This window comes from Muntiacus reevesi, chromosome 20 (assembly GCF_963930625.1).
Source record: "Muntiacus reevesi chromosome 20, mMunRee1.1, whole genome shotgun sequence".
In the NCBI taxonomy this organism is placed as follows: domain Eukaryota; kingdom Metazoa; phylum Chordata; class Mammalia; order Artiodactyla; family Cervidae; genus Muntiacus; species Muntiacus reevesi.
The window spans coordinates 42,055,827-42,082,575 of NC_089268.1; the positions used below are offsets into that span (position 1 = coordinate 42,055,827).

Consider the following 26,749-nt stretch of genomic DNA (forward strand, 5'->3'; position numbering starts at 1 on the left):
AAGTAGGAAACAAAAGAAGAAACCAGTTGCAGGAACATAGGGTGGTGGTCGTTTTGGGGCTCAGTCTTGTCCAACTCTCTGCGATCCCTGGGCTTCGAAGCCCGAGAGGCTCCTCTGTCTGTGGGATGTCCCAGGCAAGAATACTGGAGTGGGTTGCCATTTCCTCCTCCAGGGGATCTTCTCGGCCCAGGGGTCAAACCTGGATCTCCCACAACGTGGGCAGATTCTTTGCCATCTAAGCCATCGGGGGAGCCCACCGTCCACTTTGGTGAGTGTTTTGGAAGCAGGAAAACAGTATTCCATTCAGTATGCCCTTGAGTAGGGCATACATACTGCATAGAAACAACTACCTAAAGTCAAATTGCACCAGGAAAAAAAAAAAGAGGTGGGGGTGGGGAAGAGGTAGCGTGCAGCCAGCAACCTGTCTATAAATAATTTCAAATAAACCGCAAGGGAAGGAACGACATCACGGTTGTGTTTCTGCACAAGACAGATGAACAAACTGAGAAAGGAACTGTCTGGAGATATCTCAAGACAAAGACCTCAACAGGCGTCATCTTAAGCAGGCATGGCAAGAGCGGCTACGGCCCCAGCTTTTTCTATAAAGGGAAAAAGAGGGCAGAAAGACGAATTCGGGCCACGCTGCATGCACCCAAGGGGCTGAGTAAAGGTTTGTTCAAAGGCAAACCCAAAGCAGAAAACAACAAGATGATCACAGCTCACCAAAGGAAAGAAAAATCCGATTCACTGAAATTCTTACCTAAAGAAGTCACACAAACTATCAAGTGGCGACCAGGGAAGAATACAGCTGAGAGATGATGTCTTTTAGGAGCAAAGGCTGAATCTACCTAATGACAGTTATCGGCTCCCAGATTTCTGAACCGTGGGCATCACCTCTGACCTTTCACACAGCGACTCTACAGAGAACAGTTACTTAGTATTTGGTGAAGGACAGTAATATGCCAGGAGCTTTAAACTATGGATAGCATTTAGCCAAGTGCTATCAGACTGATCCTCTGGACGGCCTGATCAGCAGCAGCAGAGTTGCCTGTGAATTCATTAGAAATGCAAAACCTCAGACCAATGGAATCAGAGAGTGGTGGGGGAGGAGTGAGACACTCACCAAGTCCTCCAGGTGGTTTCCCACACACTCAGGAGGGTTAGAGCCAGCCCTGTGGGGTGCTGTGGTCACCACTGATCAGACGACGAAAGGGAGGTGCTGTTAACAGCACAGCAGCAAGTATCTCCATTATCCAACGCTTCGGCGCTCTCCACTGCATCCTGCTACAGGGGAAGCCTGTCGGTGATACTGGACACGGAGGCCCGTTTAAACGGGGAGGCAGCTGGCATCAGAGATCTACTTCCTGTTTTAAATGAAGAGACCAGACTGACTCCAAAGTGATTTGAATTCTGGCTGTGTCTTCTCACTCTTTGATAAACTCTACGTTCAAAGGTAGCACCATAAATGGGCACTGCTCCCAGCGTGGTTAGTCTGCCTACTTAGGCAGGCATGCCTGGGAACAGGCTCCTGACTGCTTTCATTTGCTGAGAGAAGTGTGTCCCTTCCCACTGGCATGTGTGGCTACTGGCTCAAGGGGCTTTCAACAAAAGCAGTTTCTAGGTTCCTAGATTAAGGATCAACAATGGAGACAGAACCTCTCTGGGAAACCCGTGGGTGTCATTCTCTAGACTGACATCTGTAAGTCCCTTCATTTCTCACATTGCTTCAGTGAAAAAGAAAATTATACTGGCTGTCTTCAATGCCTCCTTTGGGTACAAATTTCATTGTTTTAAGTATGAATTTTAAGGTAATTGTCTGGACAGACACAGGAGAGTGATGAAGATGGGCAAGAGCAAGTATCTATCCTCAAACTGCCGACATACTGAAGTGTGTCCTGTTCATCTGAGAGGGCTGCCCCAATGGCTCAGCAAGTAAAGAGTCCGCCTGCAATGCAGGTGGGTTTAATCCCTGGGTTGGGAAGATCCCCTAGAGAAGGAAATGGCAATCCACTCCAGTCTTCTTCCCTGAAAAATCCCATGGACAGAGGAGACTGGCAGGCTATAGTGCATGGGGTTGCAAAGAGTGGGACATGATTGAGCAACTAAGCACGCATGCCCATCTAAGGCTTGAGCAAAGCAATCTGAACAACATGGGGAAGCATTTGTCTGCACCACAGGTAGTAGGCGTAGAGGCGGCGGCAGTGATGGAAAGGGCTCCAGAGAAGGCAGGTATGAGCACGCCTTCCCCGTGTTCGCTGGCATCACTTGCCACGACCTTCAGAACACACGGGCCTCCAGCGCCGAGAGAAAGCTGAACGGCCTCCCCTCCTCTCACTGCAACAGCAGCCCGAACTCAGGGCAGGAGGGCACCTTTCAGGAGACGCACAGAGTCCAGCTGTACGGACACGATCAACAGACATTTTGAGTCGCTTCTAAATCAATGCAAACATTACTAGACATTCTCACCATGAGGATTCCCAGTGCCTAGTCCTTCCTAAGCCTTAGATTTCTCATCTATGGCCCAGGATGATCTGACACTCAGATGATCGAGAAGGGCTCTGTTTACCCCGGCCTTGTTCCATGAGACTGGACAGCAGGAGGCCTGAAAAATGAAGAATCAGGGGAGACATTACAGCCAAAGAGTTCCAACCCCTCCCCCTCCAAAGGGGAATAACTACAAGTTCCAAAAAGGCCAAGTGCCAGTCTGCAATACACAACGGCATTTGCCAGAAGAGCAAGTCGACTACAGTACAAGCGGTCTGCAGGTTGTCACAATGGATGCCAGTGTGGTTCTTGGGGGCAGAGGAACAGGCTGAACAAATTTACAATTATGTTCTAGAGAAAGGGCTGAAAACAGCATACATTTTAAAACTGGTGGATTCCCATCATGCACAGTTCCAAGATAACGGGGGAAAAACAATGTGTCAATAAATGAATACAGCACAGGGTAATCATAAAGTACATCCGTCCCCACAAGACTGGCCTGAATTGTGCCCATGGTTACTTGAAGCGCTCTCTACAGACCATTCCTTTCCCAAGAGGCTACAGCAGCCACAGTGGCCTCTGGCTTGGAAAGAAGGCCCAGGAATCCCATCACTGCCAGATAAGCAGGCAATGACAAAAACAGCCTTCCCACGAGATAACCACTAAATGGATTTACATCAGAGCCAATGCCTGCTTCATGTTATTTTTTAGTTATATTATCAGAGAACAATTTACTTGACTCAGTAAAGCAGCTGCCTATTATACTGTTATATACTTCACAAATGATAAGCTATGAGAAAGTACTTCCTATGAAAGAAGCAACACCTCAAAAAGTTCTCCATTCATCTCCAAATATGTCTGAAACCAAGTATGAACAATAGGACAAAGATTCATTTTTAAGACCTAGCTCTTGTTTTCCTTTTCTTTGTTTTCAGTCTCTCTACATTTTATAAATGGTAAACACCAGGAAATAACATTAATGTCAATTTCATGTAATTGAATCTTTCAATAAAGTGATTATATGCACTATTCAATCTTTACGGAGTAAATTATCTTCAAAAACTACACTTCAAGAACACAAATAGATAGAAAGGTAAGTCTTCGACCTCTGGGAAAGCCAAGACTGGAAAGAATAACAGGGTCAGGAAAAGCCAGGTTACTGATCACCATCATTGAGAGAATGTTTACTATCATGGAATTCGATGATCCACTGAAGTGTCTCAAAATACTAAAGGTACTAGGAAACAGGGGTCAACACTAAGCTAGAACCACGGGGCCTTCAGACAAGAAGGCATTTTTGCCCCCTCACTTGGCATCACCAATTAACAACTGCTGGCAGAAATGCAGTCACCAAAATGCTGTAGTAATCTGAGAACCTGCCATGAAAGCAGAAGTTTAAGGCACTTGCTATATCCTCAGAGGTCACGAGAGAGGCCCCGAGGAGTCATTTTTACAAGTTATAGCTCAGTTTCCGTATAGATGGCTGTAGAATTTTGGACCCAAGAGACGTTATGGAACCAGAGGAGCAGTAAGAAGGGATGGGAAACAAGTTGCGAGGGGACAGAAGAATAGTATACTACTACCACAAACCAGCGTCGTGTGCTCCAGTCTTCCCTGACCCTTTAGAACAAATACACACGGGCAACACTTCAGACACACAAGTACACACACCTACCTTCCAATATGCTGAGAGGACATGAAAGATCTGGATAGTCCAAAGAGGAAAATACGCTTCCCAAACAGAATGACTCCTTTAGGAAGATTCCCTTGCCATACACTCTATTTGGCTACTCTTAAGAATGTGTTTACCTTCGCAAAAACAAATAAACATACCAGACCCTCTGCCAGCCATTAGGGATACATAGGGGATACAAAGATAAACAAGGATGGGCCCATCTGTGAGGGAGCCGAGGGCCAAACCCTCTGAAAGCCTGAACGTGGAGTGAGCGCGGGAAGACAGCAATGATCGCTCAGTGCCCACCCCGACTCCCACCCAAACACCACCTCGGACGGATGCTGCTGGGCCCACACTCATCCTCTGGGATGGGCTCTCAGCTAGTGGGAGAAGCTCTCAAGTCATTTGAGGAGGATTACACTCTGGAAAGATTCTGTTTCCAGATCAACGCAACTGAGCCTAATTTCTTGCCCCATATTTACCTAATTCCAGGGGGTAAAGCCCCATCTATTATTATGATCTCTTCTTTAAATTTCTGAATTTCTCATAGCAGAAATGAACCAAAAGCTTGCTGCTGACAAGTCACTGACATTGCTGTCTTTCCTCCTCGGTCTGAATTTGAGAATCCCTCCAGCCAAGCGTCCCTCTACCCAGTCAATTCCACCCTCCAAATGAAGGGGAGGGAAGGAAGAAGGGGAAGCATAGGGTGGGGCTGACAAGAACACGCTATTCTCATCTCAGTCACAACAATGTGCACTGCTTTTAATTGAGCTGCTAAGCAGCCAATAAGGTGCTGACATCAAGGAACGTTCTGAATAAAAAGCCGTGTCTGACAACCCCTGCACAAGCACTCACGTGTGAACCACAAGTGACACTAATGGCTGTCACCCCCTTTGCAAACGAGGTGGCTCCAAACCCAGCACCTAGTGCCTTTCATGTGAGACGTCTGGAACCAGCCTCTCCGTGCTTGCTCTCAACTTCATCAAGGACGACTTAGGAACTGGTGAGACATTTCTGGGAGGGTCAGATACAACAGAAAAGATCAGGGGCGTGTTTATACTTGCCCTTTGGGGGTAATAAAAGGAAAGGAGGACAAAAGCATGTGACAGAGATATTCCTATTGAAAATAGGTGGAAAAGCGTCCCTAGAAGAGGAAGGAAGGAAACTGGTACCCAGTTTCCGTGGCAACCACAAAGCATGCTAGACCATCATTTGCATGGGAGGTGGAAGTGATAGCTGAGCAATCAGATCTCCGAGGTAACAGATAAAGGAAATGGCCACAGCCGTAATAAAACTGCCTCAAATGAAGTTCTACCATTTTTCTTAAAACAAATAAATGTGGCAGAAACCTGTGTGCTTACCAGAAACCTCAAGCAAATTCTGGGAGCAGATGCCCGTTCCCACAAGTACCTAATGATCTGTCCTGGGCAACAACTAATGACCAATTAAATCAAAGGGGTCCTGTCCGTCTCTCACCCTGCAGAGGACACACATGTTCTGGGGCAGCCTCCGTGTTCCCACTCCTTCCTTGACACTGAAGCCCACATGTACTGACCTCTTAGGAGAGAGAAACGCACTTCTGCACAAGAACTAAGCATCTATGAAGATGCCTCTACACTGAATGCCTCTCTAGCAGGAAAAACAATGAGTGAAGCAAAGAGGGGCCCAGTTTCACTAATGAAAAAACTTAACCCACAGTACCAGGAAGGTAGTGAGCATCTGCATGTGTGCTAAGTCATGTCTGAGTCTTTTTGTGACCCCATGGATGGTAGCCCTCCAGGCTTCTCTGGTTCATGGGATTTTCTAGGCAAGGATACTGAAGCTGGTCGCCACTCACTTCTTCCCAGGAAGGTAAGAATTAACAGCAATTTGAAAATAAACTGCACATGGCCAGAGAGATGCACCTCTCCCTGCGTTACATCTCCACACTGTGTTACTTACCCCACCCCAAATTACCCAGGCCAGATATGTGGTGCTTTAACATACGCTCTAAAGTGGAAAGTCCACCATCAGTTTAAAAGTTAAGAAAGGATGGAGACAACATGAATTTGTTCTAAAAGTTTCCTAATCAAAACCAGAAAAAACAGCAATATCTTTCCAATACCTCCAAATCCCTTTCCGATCAGCCAAGATCCTCTTAAGTCAATTCTTCCTTTGGTTCAAAAAAAGGAAGTGACTGCCTTTGGGGTTTGTTTTACATTTACCAGGGCTTCCCTGACGGCTCCGTGGTAAAGAACCCACCTGCAATGCAGGAAACCTGGGTTCCACCCGTGGTCGGCAAGATGCCCTGGAGGCGACGAGGACAGAGAGGCCATGGGCTCAGCTCCCTCCTCTCATTGAAAGGAGCCAACACTGTCGTTCAACTTGCACCGAGCTAACATGCACTCCCCATCTCTCAGCACATCCTGGCTTAGAGGGACGAAGAGGCCAGAGCTAAGGCTTAGCAGGCGCCCACCTACATTACCGTGATACATCACCGTGTTTAATTCAAAGAACCCCCTGAGTTGTTGCAAGGGCAAGGCTGCCTCCCTGGGCTGGTCCAAGGCGAAAGCCACACACCCTCAGCCCACTGCATCCTCTCTGGGGGCCTGGGAAAGGTGGGGTGGGATGTGGGGTGCACCCCACTCTCAGTACAGATGACTGCTTAGGTCAACTACAACAGTGTCAATCCTGAGGTGTCTATAAGACAGAAAAACTGGAATGGGGCCTAATATTTTACCCCCACAACCACAGGGGCCCCTTCAAAATACCAACTAATATCTTCTGTCAAACGTGTTGGTATAGAAAAGCTAGTAAGTGTTAGCACAGAAGAGTTAGTAAATCCATCCTGCCCCCTCCAGCCCCCTGGTCATGTCAGGCCTTCCAGAAGCAGCCTGCTACAGAGCACAGAGACCACAGGAGGCCTCAAGGTCCAGGGTCGGCCTCGACCTGCTCTGCAGCCCCCCACCAGCGCGTCCGTCACTTGAACGCCTGCCACCACAGCAGCTGGGGGGTCGGCCACCCTCGGGCACTGGGACTGTCTCTCCCTGTGATCTCGGCCAAGAAGCTGGCTCCCGACAGCCTCTGTCTGGAAGTTACAGGGCTGCCCCATGAGGACTACCTACAGCCCAACAAGAGTGAAGAGCATACAGAAGGAAAAACTAAGTGCTCGTATCACCTTGCTGTAGGGTGGCCCAACTCTCCTAGACACCGCGTAGTGTCCCACAGACGTCACGTCTTCCACAGCCCTCCACACGCTGCATTTGAAATGACCTGCTGCTTCTCTCTGGAGTGGAGATTTCCTGCAGCAGAAAATAAGGCTGAATCTACCATCTCTGAGATCCACCTGGGATCTGGCAACTACTGGAACCTTGAAGAAATGAGTGCTCCTGGCCCCTGCTCCCCTGAGATTCCCACTCCTCTGCGGGTTAAAAAGCGTCACTTTGCCCAGCCCTCAGAATCCTTCCCTGGTGGCTCAGACAGTAAAGAATCTGCCTGCACTGCAGGAGACATGGATTCAATCCCTGAGTCGGGAAGATCCCTGCAGAAGGAAACAGCAACCCACTCCAGTATTCTTGCCTGGAGAATCCCATGGACAGAGGCGCCTGGAAGGGTACAGCCCACAGGGTCGCAGAGTCGGACAGAGTGATTCACACACACAGCACCCCTGGCCTCTCCAAAGAGTTTGAAAACAGAGCTCATCTACATCTCTTAATCACCAGCAGTCCAAGTGAGCTCTTCACCACTCCCCACAAGGTACAGACACCATCGACTGAATCCTGAAATAACCTGGGCGCTTCATCTAGCAGAGCACACCCAAGCCCTTCTCTGTACCTCAGTTTCCTCATTCATAATATGGGAATGATGGTCAAAGACCCATCAAAAGGAACTGCTGTGAGAATCAAATGGAATAATACATGGAAACAATTTAGAATAGTGGCCAGCACACCGTAAGTGCCACATAAATACCTGTCACTGCTGGCCTGCTAAGGGCCAATTCTTTCGGAAGACCGTCTCTCCCATGGAGAGTTAAGAAAAAAAGTTGGGGTAAGCAACAGAAAGGCTCTCCAAGGGGACTGAGCTGCCAGTCTATTCAATTCTAGAAAATTCTTCTCCCTATTTCTAATCAAAGGTCTAGTTAAAAGACCATGCCAGAAAAAAACACATCTCACCTTAAACCATTTAAACTCAGAGGATCAATTAGTGATGTCTCCCGCCCAGCTGTCACTTGGTAAGATCAAGAGGTGTCACTTGCCATCAGATATGCATACACAACAGTTCCATACATTTAAGTGCTACCCAGGGACTCCTTATCACTCCAAGAGTCTAGAAAATCTCACAGACACCAAGGACTGGGGAGGCTGTCTTCCTGTCCTGGGAACGGTGGCCTCGTGGAACGTGAGAGTCCTGGTGCTGGGATACACCTAGGAACAGTGCTGGGCCAGAGGTGAAGTCAGGAGTCGTGGTCAGGAGACTAAAGCCACTGTGTCCACAGGGTCAGAAAGGAGAAAACAGAAAGAAGCGGCAGAAAGGCTCTCCAAGGAGAGTACGGTCTGGAGAAAGCAGGTAAGGAGACTCCATCTGAGGACAGGGAACCCAGAAAAGGATGGCAGTGCCATGCTGTGCAAACAAACACAGCTGCCAGGAGCCCTGGGACACTCTCTTCCACTCCTGAGTCCCCAGGCCTCCCGACCACGGCCCTAAGAAGACCAGGCCAGTGAGAGTCAGCCTAGGCATCAGAAATGACACCCTTCCTCCAGCTCCTGCCTCCCGGCTCTCCGACCCAGGATAACACACAGGGGCTCAGGCCAGGGGGCAGTAAAGCACACAGGGCACCTTCAGCCCTGCTTATCCTGGACCGGGTGCTAAGAATGTGCCTTTGCTAGAAGCACAGGGTAGAGGGTGCAAAGAACACATTCCAAAGGGAACCTGCAACCCATCTTGCCATTTAGGCCAAACAAATCCACGTACGTTCCATAGAAGGGTCCTGGAAAACACCAGCCTGAGGTTGCTCAGTCACCAAGGAACCTCAATCCCCACCAGTTCCAGATTCCTCCACGCTCCACCTGCTGCCTCCTCCAACAACTGTGCTCCACCCCACCTCCCCAGCCACCCAGATCCTCCTGCTGATCTGGGCTGCATCTTCATAAAGGGTGTGGCGAGGGACTTCCCTGATAGCTCACTTTGGCAGCACATATACTAAAACTGGAACAGAGAAGACATAGCATGGCCCCTGCGCAAGGACAACATGCAAACTCATGAAGCGTTCCATGTTTTTTGGCCTTCCCTTGTGGCTCCACTGGTAAAGAATCCACCTGCAGTGTGGGAGACCTGGGTTCGATCCCTGAGTTGGGAAGATCCACTGAAGAAGGGAAGCGCTACCCACTCCAGTATCTGGCCTGGAGAATTCCATGAACTGTATACACTTTTCTTGGACACTAGTCATGTGCAGTCAAGACGGCCTAACATGGGACAAGCAACACACGGGTGGACTCCACAAGATGCTTCGTTAAATGAGAAAAGGGTCTGCTTCTTGTAAACCAAAAAAAATGCAAAACATTGTTCTGAAACCCGCAAATCACACCACACAGGTAACAACCTGCCAGTTAAAATTCCGAGAGAGGAAGAGGCAACAGGGAATTCCATAAACCTCCATAAATGATGACATGTGCAAAACCAGTTAGACGTTATGCTGATCATTAGAACAGCCTCCACGGTTCCTCAGACACCAGGGTCAGGCCCCAAGTCACCAAGGGGACACAGGAGAGCACTCCTGGACAGCCTGCCAGTGTCCCGAGTGGGATCGGAGAGGTCTGAACAAAGCCTGGGGATGCTGCTACAGGGAAGAACGAACGTAATCATGACCTGGCGGGAGGGAGTGGGGGCGGAGCATTGACTACGCACCCTGCAGGGGACAGTGAGAACCCCGGCTCGCAGCTCTCCACCATTCAACCAGAGTCACCCGCCGTTCAGGTGCACCTTGGCGGCCACTTAACCAGGGTACGCAGAGCTGAGAGATGCAAACTCCCCTCCAAGCGGGAAAGGGGAAGGGATGCCCTGAGCAGGCACCACCCCCTTTGCCTCCGAAAGCCAACAACCAGGTGAAAAGCATAACCTTCAGAGAGATGGAGGAAGGTCCCACTATCATCACAAAGTCATCATGGATTTATCAGGAACAGTCACTTGAAACAGAAGCAACTTAGGGCCTTAGATGGATTTCTACTACCAACATGCTCTGGATGGAGTGAGATTTTCTATTTATAAGTCAACTGCTTCTTTATTTTGAAAACTTCCCTTTGATTGCATCAGGGCCTACTTATGCAATTCACTTTTTTCTTTTTTGATGACTAATTAAACATAAGGTTATGACTGTGACTAAGACAAAGTGCAAACATGGTCGTTACATTTCCTGGGCTGTGTTTCTCTCAGTCAACATTCAAAGAACAGGTAGGAACTTCTGCTTCTGGCTAAGACAGAGCGATAGGGACAGGAATCCCCCTCCAGCCTGAAAGAACTGAAAATCCACACGGGACAATGGGCATCACACAACAAAACCCTGCGGCTCCTGAGGACAAACGACTGCCCAGACTACCACCCTGAGACAGTTTTCAGGCTAGAGCACATGGAGGGGAACGCAAGAAGCCGCCAGAGGAATCCCTGAGTTGAGAAGAAACTGAGATTTTGGGGAGGAACAAAATGTATAGGGTGGAGTACTGAAGAGGCAAAAGTCAGACAGAAAACTCTGGAATCTGCGGAGGACCCTCCTCAAGTACTTGCTGAGTACTAGTGAACACACGTGTGAGGGAAGTTTCCAAGGAAAAGTACCACAAGAAAGGACTATGGGGAACACTCTCCAAACCCCACAGGGCTGAGAACCATGCTTCGCCAAAATGGTACGCATAACTCACAGGGTTCTCCCTGAGCAGTTGGGAAAACATCCCTATACCAAATACTGCTCTCTGGCCCTACCTAACAAAGCATAAAAGGCTCAAAGTTTCCTGGTAACCTAATCAAGCTGCTAAGTCGCTTCAGTTGTGTCCAACTCTGTGCAACCCCAGAGACAGCAACCCACCAGGCTCCCCCGTCCCTGGGATTCTCCAGGCAAGAACACTGGAGTGGGTTGCCATTTCCTTCTCCAATGCATGAAAGTGAAAAGCGAAAGTGAAGTCGCTCAGTTGTGTCCGACTCTTCGCAACCCCATGGACTGCAGCCTACCAGGCTCCTCCGTCCATGGGATTGTCCAGGCAAAGAGTACTGGAGTGGGTTGCAATTGCCTTCTCCTAATCATACCCTACAGCAATGTTCGAGAAGAGTCAGAGAGACACAAACATACCCAGAACCCAAAAGAAGAAAACTCATGATGCCTGGCATCCAACAAGGAGCCACGGGGCAAGCAAAACAGCAGGAGGACATGACCTGCATTGAGTGGAGGGACATCAATTAAGCCAAACTGACCCCTAAGTGACACAGAAGATAGATTAGCAGACAAAGACACTAATAACATCTATTATAACTCCATTGCGTATGTTTAAGAAGGTAGAGAAGATTAAGCTATATTAGGAGGGACAATGCTGCTGCTAAGTCGCTTCAGTTGTGTCCAACTCTGAGCAACCTCATAGATGGCAGTCCACCAGGCTCCGCCGTCCCTGGGATTCTCCAGGCAAGAACACTGGAGTGGGTTGCCATTTCCTTCTCCAAGGAGAGACAATAAAAACAATTAAAAAGACAACAATGTCTGCAGTGAAAAATACACGTCCACAGATTTTAGACTGAAATTATCTAAAATGAAATACACAGAGGAAAAAAAGACTTGAATAAAATGAACAGAGCATCCATGAGCTGTGAAAACAACTTGGGAGCACCTGGATACACATGCACCTGAAATCCCAGCAGGGGGAACACACATGCAAACTGTATCTACTGAAATCTTTTCCAAAACTGACAAAGTCTACAGAACTGAGAAGCTCTATAAACCCCAAATACAAGAATCAAAGAAAACTATATGACAGCATATTGCATGATGGTGTACGTGCTTAGCTGTGTCTGACTCTTTGTAACCCCATGAACTGTAACCCACCAGGCTCCTCTGTTCATGGGATTTTCCAGGCAAGAATACTGGAGTGGGTTGCCATTTCCTTCTCCAATTACATGATAGATTAAAAAAAAAAAAAAATCTTTAGAAGTAGGCTTCTTGCCGGATACTCACTACAAGTCAGGAGATGGTGGAGCTGCACCTTCAACAAATTCCACAGGGGAGGGGAGGAGGAGGAACTACTGACCTACAGCTTTATACCCAGCAAAAATACCTTCCAAAAATGAATGAGAATTTCTTACAACTGCATGTGATTCTACAAACCCAGCAGAAAGATTTTTTTTTAAAGTGAGGGTGAAACAAAGACCATAGCAGACATAAAAAACTTGAGATTCATTCAACACCAGCAGAAATTAGGTATGTTAAAGCCCTACAGCCAGAACCCAGCGGAAAATGATAACAGAAAGCCATTCAGATCAAAAGGAAGGAAAGAACACCACCAGAAATGAGAACTGTGCGGGTAAACTGCACAGGCAAGCAGGCTGGACCCAGCTCCATTTACATTATTTACATTTATTTAAATCCACAGATTATTTTCTACAGTTATTAAAGGTGCCAAATAATATTCAGTTCCTCAATTTTGCCCCTTTTCTACTTCCTGTAAATGAAAAATATGTTTCAGTCAAGATAGCTCTGAACTCAGTAGTGTATCTGACATTAAACTATACTACTAGTGCATTCTGCCCAACAAATATGTAAAAACTATCATGGCTTTGAAAATTCTAATTCTTATGGAGGATCACACTGAATAACTCCTATTTCTAACACTGAGTGCTGCCAAGCAAGTCCTTCTTCCTTCTAAACTTGGAGGTAGCAAATTATCTTATGTTAACACAGTAACTCAGAATAGAAATAAGGAAAACTTATACTTGACAATTCACCTATAAAAGGAATACCCATTAAAAGCCTAGGAGAATTCTCATCATCCTGAACATATATTCATCTCCAAAACTTAAACATCACCACGTCTTCAACCTTAAAGTGATGTTCCACATTCAAAATCCAATCTCCTAGAGCAGGGCTGTCTTTGAACTCTTTACACTACACCAAAGGCCCAAATAACTAAAATATAGCAGCTCTTTGTTTAACAAAAAGAAAACATTTCTGTCCCTGCAGAGGCATGGTCCATACTTTTTTTTTTAAACTACATAAGACTCTTATGTAGTTTGCTTTTTAAAGTGTGCCAGGGCATCTTAGTATTAAGTACTATTAAAAATAGGGACCACCCCCAAGGGCTTGTGTGTGACTTACATGTGAACAGTCCAGACAGCACCTTCACAAACTATAGCCTGGCCCCCTCATGCCTGCTCTGTGTAGGCAAATGCCTGGTCACACCAAGCTTTGTGGAAGAAATTCACACTCCACCATTACAGTCATTCCTGTGACTCAGTAACTTCAAAAAAAAAAAAAAAAAAGAGGGACACACGCCTACACTTTTCCATCAACCCACAGATGGTGTTGATGGTGGTGCCACGGAGAAAAGACATGAATCACGATTTGCATAAATCAAACTCTCTAAGACACATCTGAGAAGTCTTCAGTGAGTCTGCATGTCCCCGTACAGCAATCCATGTGTCATAGGTGCTGATGACAGCCTGCACTGCATCTCATACACAGCCCTTACTATATACCTGGGAGCTTTTCATGAATCAACTTGTTCAGGACACAAAAGCCTCATGAGGTGGTTACTACTGTCACAGACATCTCACAGATGAGGAAACCGAGGCCCAGTGACGTTGCAGAACCTGCCCAAGAAAATGTAACAGAGAGATGACGGAACCAGAAGAAGTCAGATGGTATGGTTCCAGGGCATGCTCTTAGGCACTGAGCCACACACAAGATTCCCACGGCACGTCCCTGAGGACGACCACTTAGAGGTGTACCCTGACCAACTTCTTTGTACACCTTTCCACCACAAAGACAACCCCTATCCTGACCATAACCACCATTCCAAGTTTCTCACAGGCCATCCACACCTGACTGACAAAATTTGTCCATTCTGGTTTCTACAAGATATTCAGATACTTCTTGCAGGAAACACAAATGTTATGATTCCCAAGTGTAATAGGAGAAGCCATTTAAGGTGGCGGAGGTAAGGAGCCAGGTACGGCCACCAACAAATTCAAAAGGGGTTGATTAAACGCTGAAAATCTCTCTACTGTTTACATTCTAAACAGTAAGAACTAATTTCTGTATCATTTTTAAACATAATTTATCAAATTCACCTACCACAATGATCAAGAGAAACAGAAAACCAACACCCAGGAAACCCACCAGTGCCGAGTCCTCCAGACCTTCAATGGCTGGGCTGCTCTGCCTGTCAAACAGGCAAAGACCTTCTAGAGAGGCTGGTTTTTCCTTTCATAAAGATTAATTTCAGAGGATGACCTTTAATAACTAAGATTCCTTTTATTTTTGCCTCAATACAGGAAAATAAATCCTTTGGAACTCTAGATTCTACTGCTGTCTATGTGCCAAAAAATCCCCAACTTAAGTAAACCCAATGGCAGCAACTACACAGGAGCAAACACAGCTTAAGGGGTTTCCGGTAGAAAAATAACAGTGCAAACACATGAGATGTTTTGACTAAAGACTTAAGAAATGTGTTATAAGCATCAATCAGAAAATGGAATTGCTTCAACTTGCAGGGCTAGAAATTTAGGGCAAGGTCTAAACTGAAGCTGGCATAGTCTACACTTAAGATTTCAATTTTTCTTAAGAAAGTCAAACACATAAATTCCCTTTCTAACCAAGACAAAAGGCATTATTAACTGGTGACCCTAAAAACATGTACCTAAAAAGAGCAATTAATTATACAAAAAGAGCAAGCATTCATATCATTCTAAAGAGAGAGATAATGCTTTTTCCAAAACAAACACATAAACCATGACTCTGGTTAGAATTCAGTGTTCTCTCCCAGAAAGTCTAAATGTCAACCGAGAATACAAGTGGTCCATCACAGAATATGCTCTCTGCATGTGTACTTTTGGGAATTTTAGACACGAGGTAAAAAGCAGAATCTAGTCAACAATCTGCCCAATGCTTGAAGCAACATTTCAAAATTACCATTTAGCTAGTTACTCTGGGCTTGGGATCAGCAGACACAACATAACTTCTTTAAAAAGGTATGTTACCTTTTTAAAGGTCTAAGAAGGTTGGCACTGAAGTCTGACAGTAACTGACAAAGCTCCAGGAACTCAGATTCCAGTTCCTATGATCTGCCTGACAAGGCAGGGCATGTACCATATAGTTTATACTAAATGTTCATGCTAAATACCAACAAGCAATCAAAAAAGCTCTTTTAAAGCCAAGAAGTAGTAAAAGTTATTTTTTATTTGCTGTGTACCCTGCAACACAACAAGACATTTATGCCCTAACTACACTATCCCTTTGTAAACAACAAAGCTCCCTTCTGCCATGCAGGCCACCCCAGACCAGCTCTGAATGTAGCTTAACCTGTCAAACCTAAATCTATACTATATCCCTGGGTAGATTTCACTAGTAGAGTGTGATCGTAACTCCCCAAAATGCTGTCACGAATCCTTAACTCAGTAAAACAAGGCACTCAGCACGCTAATAATTAAACAGATTAGCAATGGGTTAAGTTTTCCCTAAGTTCCCCTGAACAAAGTTTCTCTTTTCTGGTGCCCTGGAGAATTAAAGCTAATAGACTGATTTGCACACAGCTGCCACACAGCACTACAGTCGCGTGCAAAGAGGAAGCCGGCAGCACTACCATCTGAGAAAGGCACCCGGAGCCACGGACAAAGGGCTCCCCACCCCCACCCCAAGAGAATGAAGCCTGATGACCTTCTTCATACCCCCCCTTGCTGACCAATCCCAGCAGAGGTGAAGGTGATGGCCAGCCACAAAGCTAAAATAACTGGTCACTGTCACTTCCAACCACAATCACAGAATTCTGTTCTCCAAACACAGATAAAAAACGATGCCAGCTACACAACTGCCCCCCGCCGCCCCACCCATGTCTGGAAACATGGATAGTATTATTACACATTCCAATACTTTTACGAATGTGATTTAAAAACAAAAAACAAAAAACATATCCTTTAACCCCCTGCTCTTGTGATGATGCACTCTTCAAATTGGGGCAGAGCAAGTGTCTATCACAGAGCATCTGAAACATAAAAGGTTTCCAGTGAGACACTCAGCCAAGTGTCTTTAAAAAAAGTAGCATACAAGGTCCAGTACACTGGCAGAGACAGTTCTTACACACGCTTGCTAACTGTACTAAAAACAAATCCAAGGAGGAGCAAGAGATAAAGGTGGTAGAAATTAATACAGACTCCACACCATGAGTTTTCTAAAGACAGACACTACACAATAGGAAAACAAAGGCGTGCAGCTAATGGCTCTCCAATTTCAGATCTAAAGTGCAGATCTATTACAGATTCTTAAGTATCCACACATGGCTACCCTTGTCCTTTCCTCCTTATTTGCTGCCAAATTCAGTTCTTCATTAGACACACACATCAAGATGGTTTCTGAAAAGTAACTATAACTCTGTATACAGAAAGGGTACACAAAGTCCAGACTGGGGATTATTTTCCTCCCCTTTTCCCATCCTCTCCAACAAACAGATTCTAAGAACAAGTAAGTAATCTTGTCATCCAGGAAAACACTGAGTATGGGAACAGAAATGGAGTGAAATGAAATATAAATTCTAAATGGGGGCAGGGGGGAATCACATCACGCATGAGACATGAAATAAGGAAGATAACTAAAAAAGGGTTTTTAAAACACGTAATTAAAAGTGTTATTATATAATGTCAATATCACTGTCTGACCATGAAGCCACAGCTCTTGTCAAACTACCGTAGCCAACTTCCTGATCAAGCTATCTTAAGCTTATTTTAGAAAGTCATTAAAAAAAAAAATTAAAAACCTGCTGGTAAATTAATTCTATGAATTGATTCCACACCTATTTATTTGGTTAACACCAAATGGATTTTGCTTTCCTAACATGGGGAGAATTTTTCTTAAAAACACCACATTTAAATCTTCGTATTTACACCTCTGTAGTAATGGCAAAATACCATCTAATATACTCAAGAATACAACTGATGAAAATCAATTAAAATGAACAGCAAAGGCAGGAATTACAAATTGGCAACTCTCTGGCCAAAATTTTTATAGCAGGAACTTGTTTTGTTTGGGTCATACCATTTTTTTGTGTGTTTTACTCATCTTTAATGATAATTAGTGGACAATATTTAGGAACCAGGATATTTGATACAAAAATCCAGAATTCTGGCTCCTCTGTGAAAAAAATCAAGAGACTGGGTGAGTGGGCCCAAGTTTGTTCCCACTTGGACAAAACTGGCACCTAGTTTGAAGTCCCTGGTTTAAGGCACGAAATATGTTCAGCCTTGGGTACTAACCTTTTCCTCGACGGCCCTTCTTCAAAATCTGAAGAACTAACATCGTTGCTAGTCGAGGACACTTGGGATGCATCGTCCTTCTCATTCTCTGACTGTTCTGATGCTGGTCCTAATCCCTTAGACTGGCCATTACCAAGGAGCCCTACAGGTGAAAAAAGGGGACAAACACTTAAATACATGACATAAGGAAGCAGCACTTTACCACAGTTAACCCTACACAGTGGCCGATGAGGGCAGACAAGAAATTTGACAGGAGAGAACCAGAAGGTATGGATCCCCTGAGAATGGAGGGGAGAAGTCCCACCTCATCCTACTTTCGACCTTACAGAGGAGTGGAATGCCTGCCAAAGAAATAACGCCAACAAAGCAATACAAGCAGAAATGTGTTATCATAATAATATACTACAGGGTTCTTTCTAAAGTACATCAACTGGGCTTCCCAGGTGGCGCTAGTGGTAAAGAACCCGCCTGCCAAGGCAGGAGACGTAAGTACATCAACATCTTTCAGGACTGGGGAAAGAAAAGTACTTCACGTATTACCAAATCACACTAGTTATCCTTCCAGGACCACATATTTACTCCAGAAAACACTAAAACCCTTTTTGGAATTGCCTTCAGGAAACAGTAACTACCACCCAAGAAAAAGCATCAATCATTGCTTTGTAGCCATCTATCGGTTCTTAACGAGAAATCTGACTGGACAACTTTCTCTTCATAGCAATCCTTCCCATCAGAGTCGCCACGTTTGAAGCTGACCATCTCAAAGGACAAAGATTCTCCACGACAGCATACATGGTGCCATGCTGAAGAGGGGGTCTCGGGGCCCCAGGGTGTGCTTCTAGTAACCCGAGCTGGAGAAGGGCCTGCACCAAGAGGTATGGAAGTCGTTTAGCAGCCAGGTCACACTAATGGGTAACAGCTGAATAAAAGCCTCCTCCTTCCAGAGCTCAGACACCTTCCATCCAATCCAGGGTTCTGGATACAATTTAGTTTCCACCAATGGGGGGCTTGAACCCACACAAGTATCCACAGTCACTGGCCCCCAGTTTCACTGCCCAGTCAACCAGCCTCTGAGCATCGGCAGAAATGCTAACACAGTGCCTACATTCTCATAGCCACAGGGTTTGGCTTTTATATAAAGCCAAAAGGGCAGGAGTCTTTTGTTCTCTCAACACTTTCAGCAAGTTTGTAAGCATTTATGTCCCTGTATTAAATCCCTTTTTAGCTGAAGCATTTAAAGAGTGGTTCCTATTAGTCGCCATAAACACTATATTCCACACACTGAGTAGCATTTTCAGGAAGAGAACAGTATACTGCAACAAAATCCTGGGACTTGGCCTGCTTATCCATTTCCCCAGTTATCTGTTTTTACATCATTTCAGAGTATGAATAACAACATAAGGCTGGAAACCTAATACAATGCAGTAAATGAAATCCCGTGGCTGTCACTTAGGCTTGGGGCTCTGGGAGTCATGACTACAATATGGAAATGAAAACACAGACAACTTCCCAGAGAAAGAGAAAAATGTGGGGAGTGTGCACCGTGTGACAAACAGGAGACATAACTGGAGGGAAATCTATGGGTCTGAGGGTTGAAGTGTGGCCAACATTTCAAAGATGAGAGCAGTGCTATTCATTAGAGTAACCACCAGTCACACGGTGCTGGTGAGCATTTGAAATATAGCTAGTGTGAGTAAGAGGATGAATGATTATTTTTATTTAACCACATTTAAAACTCACTATAGCTACCATTTCTAAAATAATTTCATATTAATTCTAAAAATATTATGGACAAATTATTAGGTTACATAAAACATGTTTAAATTAGTCTTACCTGCTTCTTTTAGATTTTCTAATGCAGCTCTAGAAGCTAACACCACATACGTGGCTGAAATAACCTCTCCCCTGCTCAGCACTGGATGAGGGCCCTGCAGTAAGGCAACGGGTGGCGGCTGGTCCCCCCCTCAACCAGACGTGTTAACACAACCACACAACAGCAGGAGGACGCACAGCACACTTACAAACGCAGATTAGGAAACTAGCCCAGAGACAGAATATAAGTCAGTGGATGAACAACCACACTTGAAAAGGATGATGAATGTGAAATAAAAATTCTCGTTACGGAACCTTATATGAAACCAACATTTAAGGGGGCATATATCTCTAAAATAAAAGTGTATTCCTGGTGGAATTCACATTTTTCAATAGTACAAAAGGACTTTAAGGAGAATAAAGCGGGAAAGGAGGAAGGAAATATAACTAGTTTCTGCACACCTACCATATGCCAGGGCACTGGGGACAGAGGCATAATCCAGCAAATCTAAATTTTAGTAGTGACAGGAGATATACCTGTGTGTGTGAGTTAGCAGTATGGAGCCCTGAACTTACAGGGCAAGCCAGAGGGGAGGGCAGTGAAGATGAATCACTAGAGTAAGCAAAGCTGCCAACAGCAAAGCAGAGAGCAAAGCTGGTGTCGGCCATCACCTAAAAACAAACGCTAAGGCAGTGGCGGTGGCGGTGCGCAGGAGGAAGCAGCGGTGGCCGTTCTGAACCTGTGTTTGGAACGAGGAGGAAACAGGAAGGAGGCGCCGCTGGGTGAAATCGGGAAACAAGCCCTTGCTCTCCCCTCTGGGGCACAGCAAGGTCTCAAGGGTCTGCTGAGGGAGCAGGCAGCCCGTGAGTGAGTGTGTGAAGGAATGAGTAAAGCAGAGAAAAGTTCAGCTGTTCAGTGACAGAGAACCTCAGCAAACTGTGAAGAGCGGTGATCCTCAAGCTAGAGCTCTAGTTAGAATCACCTGGAGGTTCAAGCACTGGGTCACCTTCTAACATGCTCTTTTTTAACACCAGAAGATGCTGGCTCTGCTTTGGCTGCTCTGGGGACCACATTCTGAGATCCACTATTGCAGGGGAAGCAAGAGTCAGTCAGCAAGAGATCTAGTTGCTCTAAGACACTGTAAAGCTCTGGGGAAGTGTGCACTAGATCCCAGGAAACTATGTTTGCACTGTCAGAACAACTCCCAGTAAGGCACCCAAACCCAAAGTTCCGCTGGGGCGTTCATTCTTCCACCTTGGATCATTAATTTTGTGAAGGGGAGGAGGGCTGCTTACAATACTTAACCACAAAGCTATGGTAAGTCTGCTAATAGTTCAGTTCAGTCGCTCAGTCATGTCCGACTCTTTGTGACCCAATGGACTGCAGCACGCAGGCCTCCCTGTCCATCACCAACTCCCAGAGTTTACTCAAACTCCTGTCCATCGAGTCGGTGAAGCCATCTAACCATCTCATCCTGTTGTTCCCTTCTTCTCCTGCCCCCAACCCCTCACAGCATCAGGGTCTTTTCCAATGAGTCAACTCTTCACATCAGGTAGCCAAAGTATTGGAGTTTCAGCATCAGTCCTTCCAATGAACACCCAGGACTGATCTCCTTTAGGATGGACTGGTTGGATCTCCTTGCAGTCCAAGGGACTCTCAAGAGTCTTCTCCAACAACACAGTTCAAAAGCATCAATTCTTCGATCCTCAGCCTTCTTCACAGGCCAACTCTCACATCCATACATGACCACTGGAAAAACCATAGCCTTGACTAGACAGACCTTTGTTGGCAAAGTAATGTCTCTGCTTTTTAATATGCTGTCTAGGTTGCTCATAACTTTCCTTCCAAGGAGTATGCGCCTTTTAATTTCATGGCTGCAGTCACCATCTGAAGTGATTTTGGAGCCCAAAAAATAAAGTCTGACACTGTTTCCACTGTTTCCCCATCTATTTCCCATGAAGTGATGGGACCAGATGCCATGATCTTAGTTTTCTGAATGCTGAGCTTTAAGCCAACTTTTTCACTCTCCTCTTTCATTTTCATCAAGAGGCTCTTTAGTTCCTCTTCACTTTCTGCCATAAGGGTGGTATTATCTGCATATCTGAGGTTATTAATATTTCTCCCAGCAATCTTAATTCCAGCCTGTGCTTCTTCTAATCCAGCATTTCTGATGATGTACTCTGCATATAAGTTAAATAAGCAGGGTGACAATATACAGCCTTGACGTACTCCTTTTCCTATTTGCAATCAGTCTGTTGTTCCATGTCCAGTTCTAACTGTTGCTTCCTGACCTGCATATAGGTTTCTCAAGAGGCAGGTCAGGTGGTCTGGCATGCCCATCTCTTTCAGAATTTTCCACAGTTTACTGTGATTCACATAGTCGAAGGCTTTGGCGTCAATAAAGCAGAAATAGATGTTTTTCTGGAACTCTCTTGCTTTTTTGATGATCCAGTGGATCATTTGATTTGATCTCTGGTTCCTCTGCCTTTTCTAAAACCAGCTTGAACATCTGGAAGTTCACGGTTCACGTATTGCTGAAGCCTGGCTTGGAGAATTTTGAGCATTACTTTACTAGCATGTGAGATGAGTGCAATTGTGTGGTAGTTTGAGCATTCTCTGGCATTGCCTTTCTTTGGGAGAGGCGGCTGCGCAGGCGCAGGAGGGGTGAGAGACGCTACTCCACGTTCAAGGTCAGGAAGGGCGGCCCTGAGGAGATACCCCTCGTCCAAGGTAAGGAGTAGCGGCTGCGCTTTGCTGGAGCAGCCGTAAAGAGATACCCCACGTCCAAGGTAAGAGAAACCCAAGTACCCAAGTAAGAGGGTAGGTGTTTCAGGGGGCATCAGAGAGCAGACACACTGAAACCATAATCACAGAAAACTAGCCAATCTGCTAACACTAAATATGGTTAAAAAGTAACAAATAATGGGGAGGGGAGAGAAGTGTTCATGAGACTCACTGAAAAAGACCCTGATGCTGAGAAAAATTTGAAAGCAAAAGAAGAGGCAGCAGAGGATGAGATGTTCAGATAGCATCACCAACCCAATGCATGCGAGTCTGAGCAAACTCCAGGAGACAGGGAAGGACAGAGAAGCCTGGCGTGCTGCAGTCCATGGGGTCACAAACAGTCGGACACGACTGAGCGATTGAACAACCACCATCTCAGAGATATCACCTAGATCAAGGATTTAATGTTTCTTTTCTCAAAAAAAAGAAAAGAAAAGAAAAAAAAAACCCTGCCCAAGCACAAATTCAGGGAAACTGAATTATGAAATTTTACATGAAAAGGGGGAATTTCAATTGACTGTATGGGAGCTCAGTGTCAGGCTGAGGAAGAGAATGCTCTGAAATGCTGTGGCAAGACTAAGGTCCATTAATGAAAGCACTGAGTCCACTGTCCCACGGCCGCATCAGACTGATATCCTGAAAGAACAAAGTTTCCTGGGAGAGATGCCTTGTCCTTCACTTTCCAGATCAGGAAAACGGGGAACACACAAAGGTGCTGCTTGCCCATCCTATGAACTGGGGGACGTCAGCTCTTTCCAGCCTTTTCAGGGAGCAAGACTGACTTGTTCTGCATATGACTGACTGTTTCGATCTGAGTACCCCCAGCACTGAACAAGTGTTCATTTATTTCAGTGCAACAGTCTATATGGTTGCATAAACTTGGGCTTTTTCTTTTCTGCACACCCCCACCCCACCCTTCACATCTCCAGTGCGCCGGCTACCCTATTTCGTTTTGAAGGTTTTCATCCAACTCATACCGCCTGCCAATCCAGGAAGATCCAGGTCAGCAAGGTGGATCACACCACCACCGGGCAGACGAGCCATTACGAGAACATGATGCAAGCCAGCGCGGGCTGCCTCTCCTCTCCCCGATGGAACAAAGCACCGCCACCAATTTTTACAATGATTTTTAGTCCATGAGAAAGAATCAAACAGCATCCCCTCCTTCAAACACACAAACTGGCTTTATTTTTCCAAACCCCTCCCCACATCAACACAAACCTCTGTGGGGAGAGTAGGTTAAACAGAGGAGAAGCAGAAAGGCCCACACATTCTGTGCCCCCCCCCACTTGGGAATTCGTTCTCCTCTATTAATATTCAGTAGCTTGAACTTAAATTAAACCACATCTATTGTCTTTCACAAAAGCAATAAATATGAGCTGAAAATTCCAAGTCACTGCGGTAAAGGCGGGTTGGGTTGGGCAGTGCCTCCAACCTCGGCAAGTCACCATCAGCTGACAGGGCGGCGAGGCGCAGGCCACCCCGAGGGCAATGCCCGTGCCCAGGGGCGGAGAGCCCAGAGGAGACAGACCTCAGCAGCTCTGCACCCCGCCTCCCACGCGAGCCGGCAATACCCCCGAACGGGTCCTGGCTAAGCCTGCAACAGCAGCAGCAGAGAGGAAGGCGGCTTCCTTGCTGGGGGCTGCCCGTGTGTGTGCGGGAACTTCTGCCTCTGGCTGTAACATAAAGGGGGCTGGGACATTTGAAACACAAATGAGGCCAAAGATTCCTTCAGCTAAGCGGTGAGAGCTACAGATTTCAGAACAGAAATGTACACAGAGAAGGAAATTCTGTCCCAACCTCTGAAAGGGGGGATGAGCATGGGCAGTGCTTCTAATTTGATGATGTTTTAGACACAAAGAAGTTTTCCCAGTCGTCCTATTAGCTACCCATACAGGACGAAATACACAATGGAAGAAAACTCTTAACGCTTCTTGTTTCACAAAAGCAAGGCCTAGAGAAGGGTTAAAGAGAAAGAAAAACAAGGAGACCTTTGAAGCTGTTCCCGAGCTTCCAAAACATCTGGAGCACACCAAACGTATTAGCATATTAGGGAGAGTCAGTGTATTCGGCTTTGTTGTAGAAGAGATGCACAAAAGGTAATTCTGTATTATGGAGCCAATGCCCGTCTGTCACCCTGTCACTGCGAGACAAGGTATCACATTACATATTAAACAGTCAAGCATCCGAAGAGAGCTTTCATTTGCAGCAGCAGTGCGAGAGTGTGTGTGCGTGTGTGTGTTGAGGGAGGGGGGTGGCAAGACATAAAAGCAGTCCCCTTGGCCGAGGTAGGACCCTCTCTGAGGTACTGAGAATGTCTGTTTTGCTGCCATGATTAGTGGAAAATAAAGCCTATTTTCACTCAAATTTTGAAATAAAAATTGGATTGTTTGCATTGTACATGTGAATGCTAAGGAAAACTTGGCTGGGGCCAGCTTCACAGAGTCAACATTAAAATGTAGTTTAAACCCAACTATACATACTCGGGTCAGCAGCTGAGCCTTTGGATCGATCCTGGGGTCCAGGGAAGCGGGTGAGCAGGGCAGGGGGGTCTGCAAAGCAAAGCCCAGGCCGGTCCACTGACACCCTCTCCACCACAAAACACCAAGGTGGCTGAGAACAAACCACAGTCGTGAGGCATGGTGTCACTGCCACACTCGTGGGCAACGAAGCACAGATGAGCAGGCTTTACCACTTCAGCTCCTGGAGGACATGTGGCCTGCTCCCTCAGGAGGATGGCCCCTGACAGACCAGGGCGCCCCTTTGTCTGCTTTCAAATCAGCGATGGCGATTTCCCACTCCAGCCAGGAAAACACAGCCCCAACAAGCCCCTCAAAAGAGCCCCCAAGATGCATGTGCACCCAGAATGTAGAGAGAGGGAGGTATCGGTGGAAGGATAGATAGATAAATACGACAGACAGATGGACAAATAGATAAGATAGATGGATAGATAGGCAGGCAAGCACATAGATCGACAGAGAGGCAGGCAGATTACAGAATCCCCCAGGAACCCTTCACAAACTTTTTCTCCAGAAAACCTTCTTGGACATCTTTTCAGAAAGGATGTTCATTCAAAACCTGACAGTGATAATGTCACAGAAAAGCTGGGCCACTGGGCAGGCAAGGAAAATATCTGACCCTCATCCTTTTCTCCTCTTTACACAATCAAGCAAGTGACTCAATTTGAGAGATGTGAACAGGAAGAAAGACAAACAGAAACCCTAGCCCAGGAGGCAGCTCCTCACCTCGAGGCACAAAGGGAACAAGCAGACAGGTCATAAGTACACCCAAGCAGGGGGACCAGACCGCTGCTCTGACTAAAGACCAAACCTGTCAGCACCACCAGGAGACAAAAGACCTCTCCTCCCCACGTCCCGACAGGAGTCAGAGGAGAGGAGGCTCCAACAAGGACCAAAATGCCACAGCGGAACTTCACAGAAGTGCCTCCACCGGAAGGGTCCGCGATCTCTAGGAAAGATGTCTGAATGGGCCCAGAAGCCACTGAGGCTCTGATGGTGACGCCAGTAAGCAGTGCGCTGTGTGTGTCAGCACAACTCCTCCACTTCTTTAGGGCGAAGGCTCTCCTCCCTACACTCCCCATCCTTCACCCTTCAAATGGTTCCTACCACAATCAGAACAGGGACAGTGTCTTTCGAGTACAAATGATTACTGAGATACAAGCATTCACACTGCTCTACGACGGAAAGCTCTACCTGCACCCAGTCGCCCTCAGTCTCCCACCCCAGGGTCATACCTTCTCTCGGCCCCTGCCCCCGCCCCGGGTCCTCGCTATGTTTACACTGGCAAACCAGTCAACCTACTTGTAACTGTCCATCAAAAGCACAAATCCTTGGAATCCCCTAAAACATGAAACTCAGGTCTCTTGTCAGCTAAGTAAAAGGGTGTGCTGGACAAGTGGCCCAGTGCCGAGCGTCGGATAGGTCGAAGACCGCCTTCCACATTCAAAAGGAGTGAGTGAAGACGGTGCGGGGCTCACGCTGGGGTGGAAAATGAGCTGCAGAACAATGGACCACTGCATGGCCTGGGAGCTTAAGAGGCAGACACGGCGGAAGGGAACCCTGCGCATTCTTGTCAAAATTCTTTTAGATAAACAAGACCAGCATGTCCAAAGTCTTCTGTTCCAATTAGGTGACATGCCAAAATCTGGTTTTATAAATCCTGTAACTTATGCTTCTCAAAGGGAGATTTTCCATAAGCAGAGCATGTTCCCGGATAGTGACATTCTACCTATAATTAAAACGTGTGTGTGTGTGTGTGTGTGTGTGTGTGTGTGTGTGTATTTGGAGAGAGAGAATAGGAAAGCTTCATATAGTCATTACATTTACCCCACAAAATATAGTCACCAAAAGAAACCAGTTCTCCAATATTAACAAGTCTCTACAAAGTTAAACAAAGCTGGCTTTAACACAAATCAACAAATCCCATAAAGTTATTAGCTTACAGGCACAACTCCAAACACTTAAGTGTCCTGACAACTTAATTCAGAAAGGTAAACAGTCACA

General features: G+C 46.1%; 1 protein-coding gene and 1 pseudogene across 5 annotated transcripts in view; one reads left to right on the top strand and one right to left on the bottom strand.

The window, feature by feature from the left end:
* Positions 1 to 26,749, bottom strand: part of JARID2 (jumonji and AT-rich interaction domain containing 2) — a 228,188-nt gene that overhangs the window by 72,118 nt on the left and 129,321 nt on the right. For 2 of the 5 annotated variants that reach the window (XM_065911895.1, XM_065911896.1), the window contains exon 3: positions 17,630 to 17,771. The exons of 2 other annotated variants lie outside the window; for them this stretch is intronic. In XM_065911895.1, coding sequence (XP_065767967.1) covers positions 17,630 to 17,771 — 142 coding nt within the window. Of the gene's footprint in view, positions 1 to 2,466; positions 2,568 to 17,629; positions 17,772 to 26,749 lie in introns of those variants that run through there. One more of the 5 variants, XM_065911900.1, reaches the window with a different exon arrangement.
* Positions 9,316 to 9,416, top strand: LOC136152006 (U6 spliceosomal RNA; annotated as a pseudogene).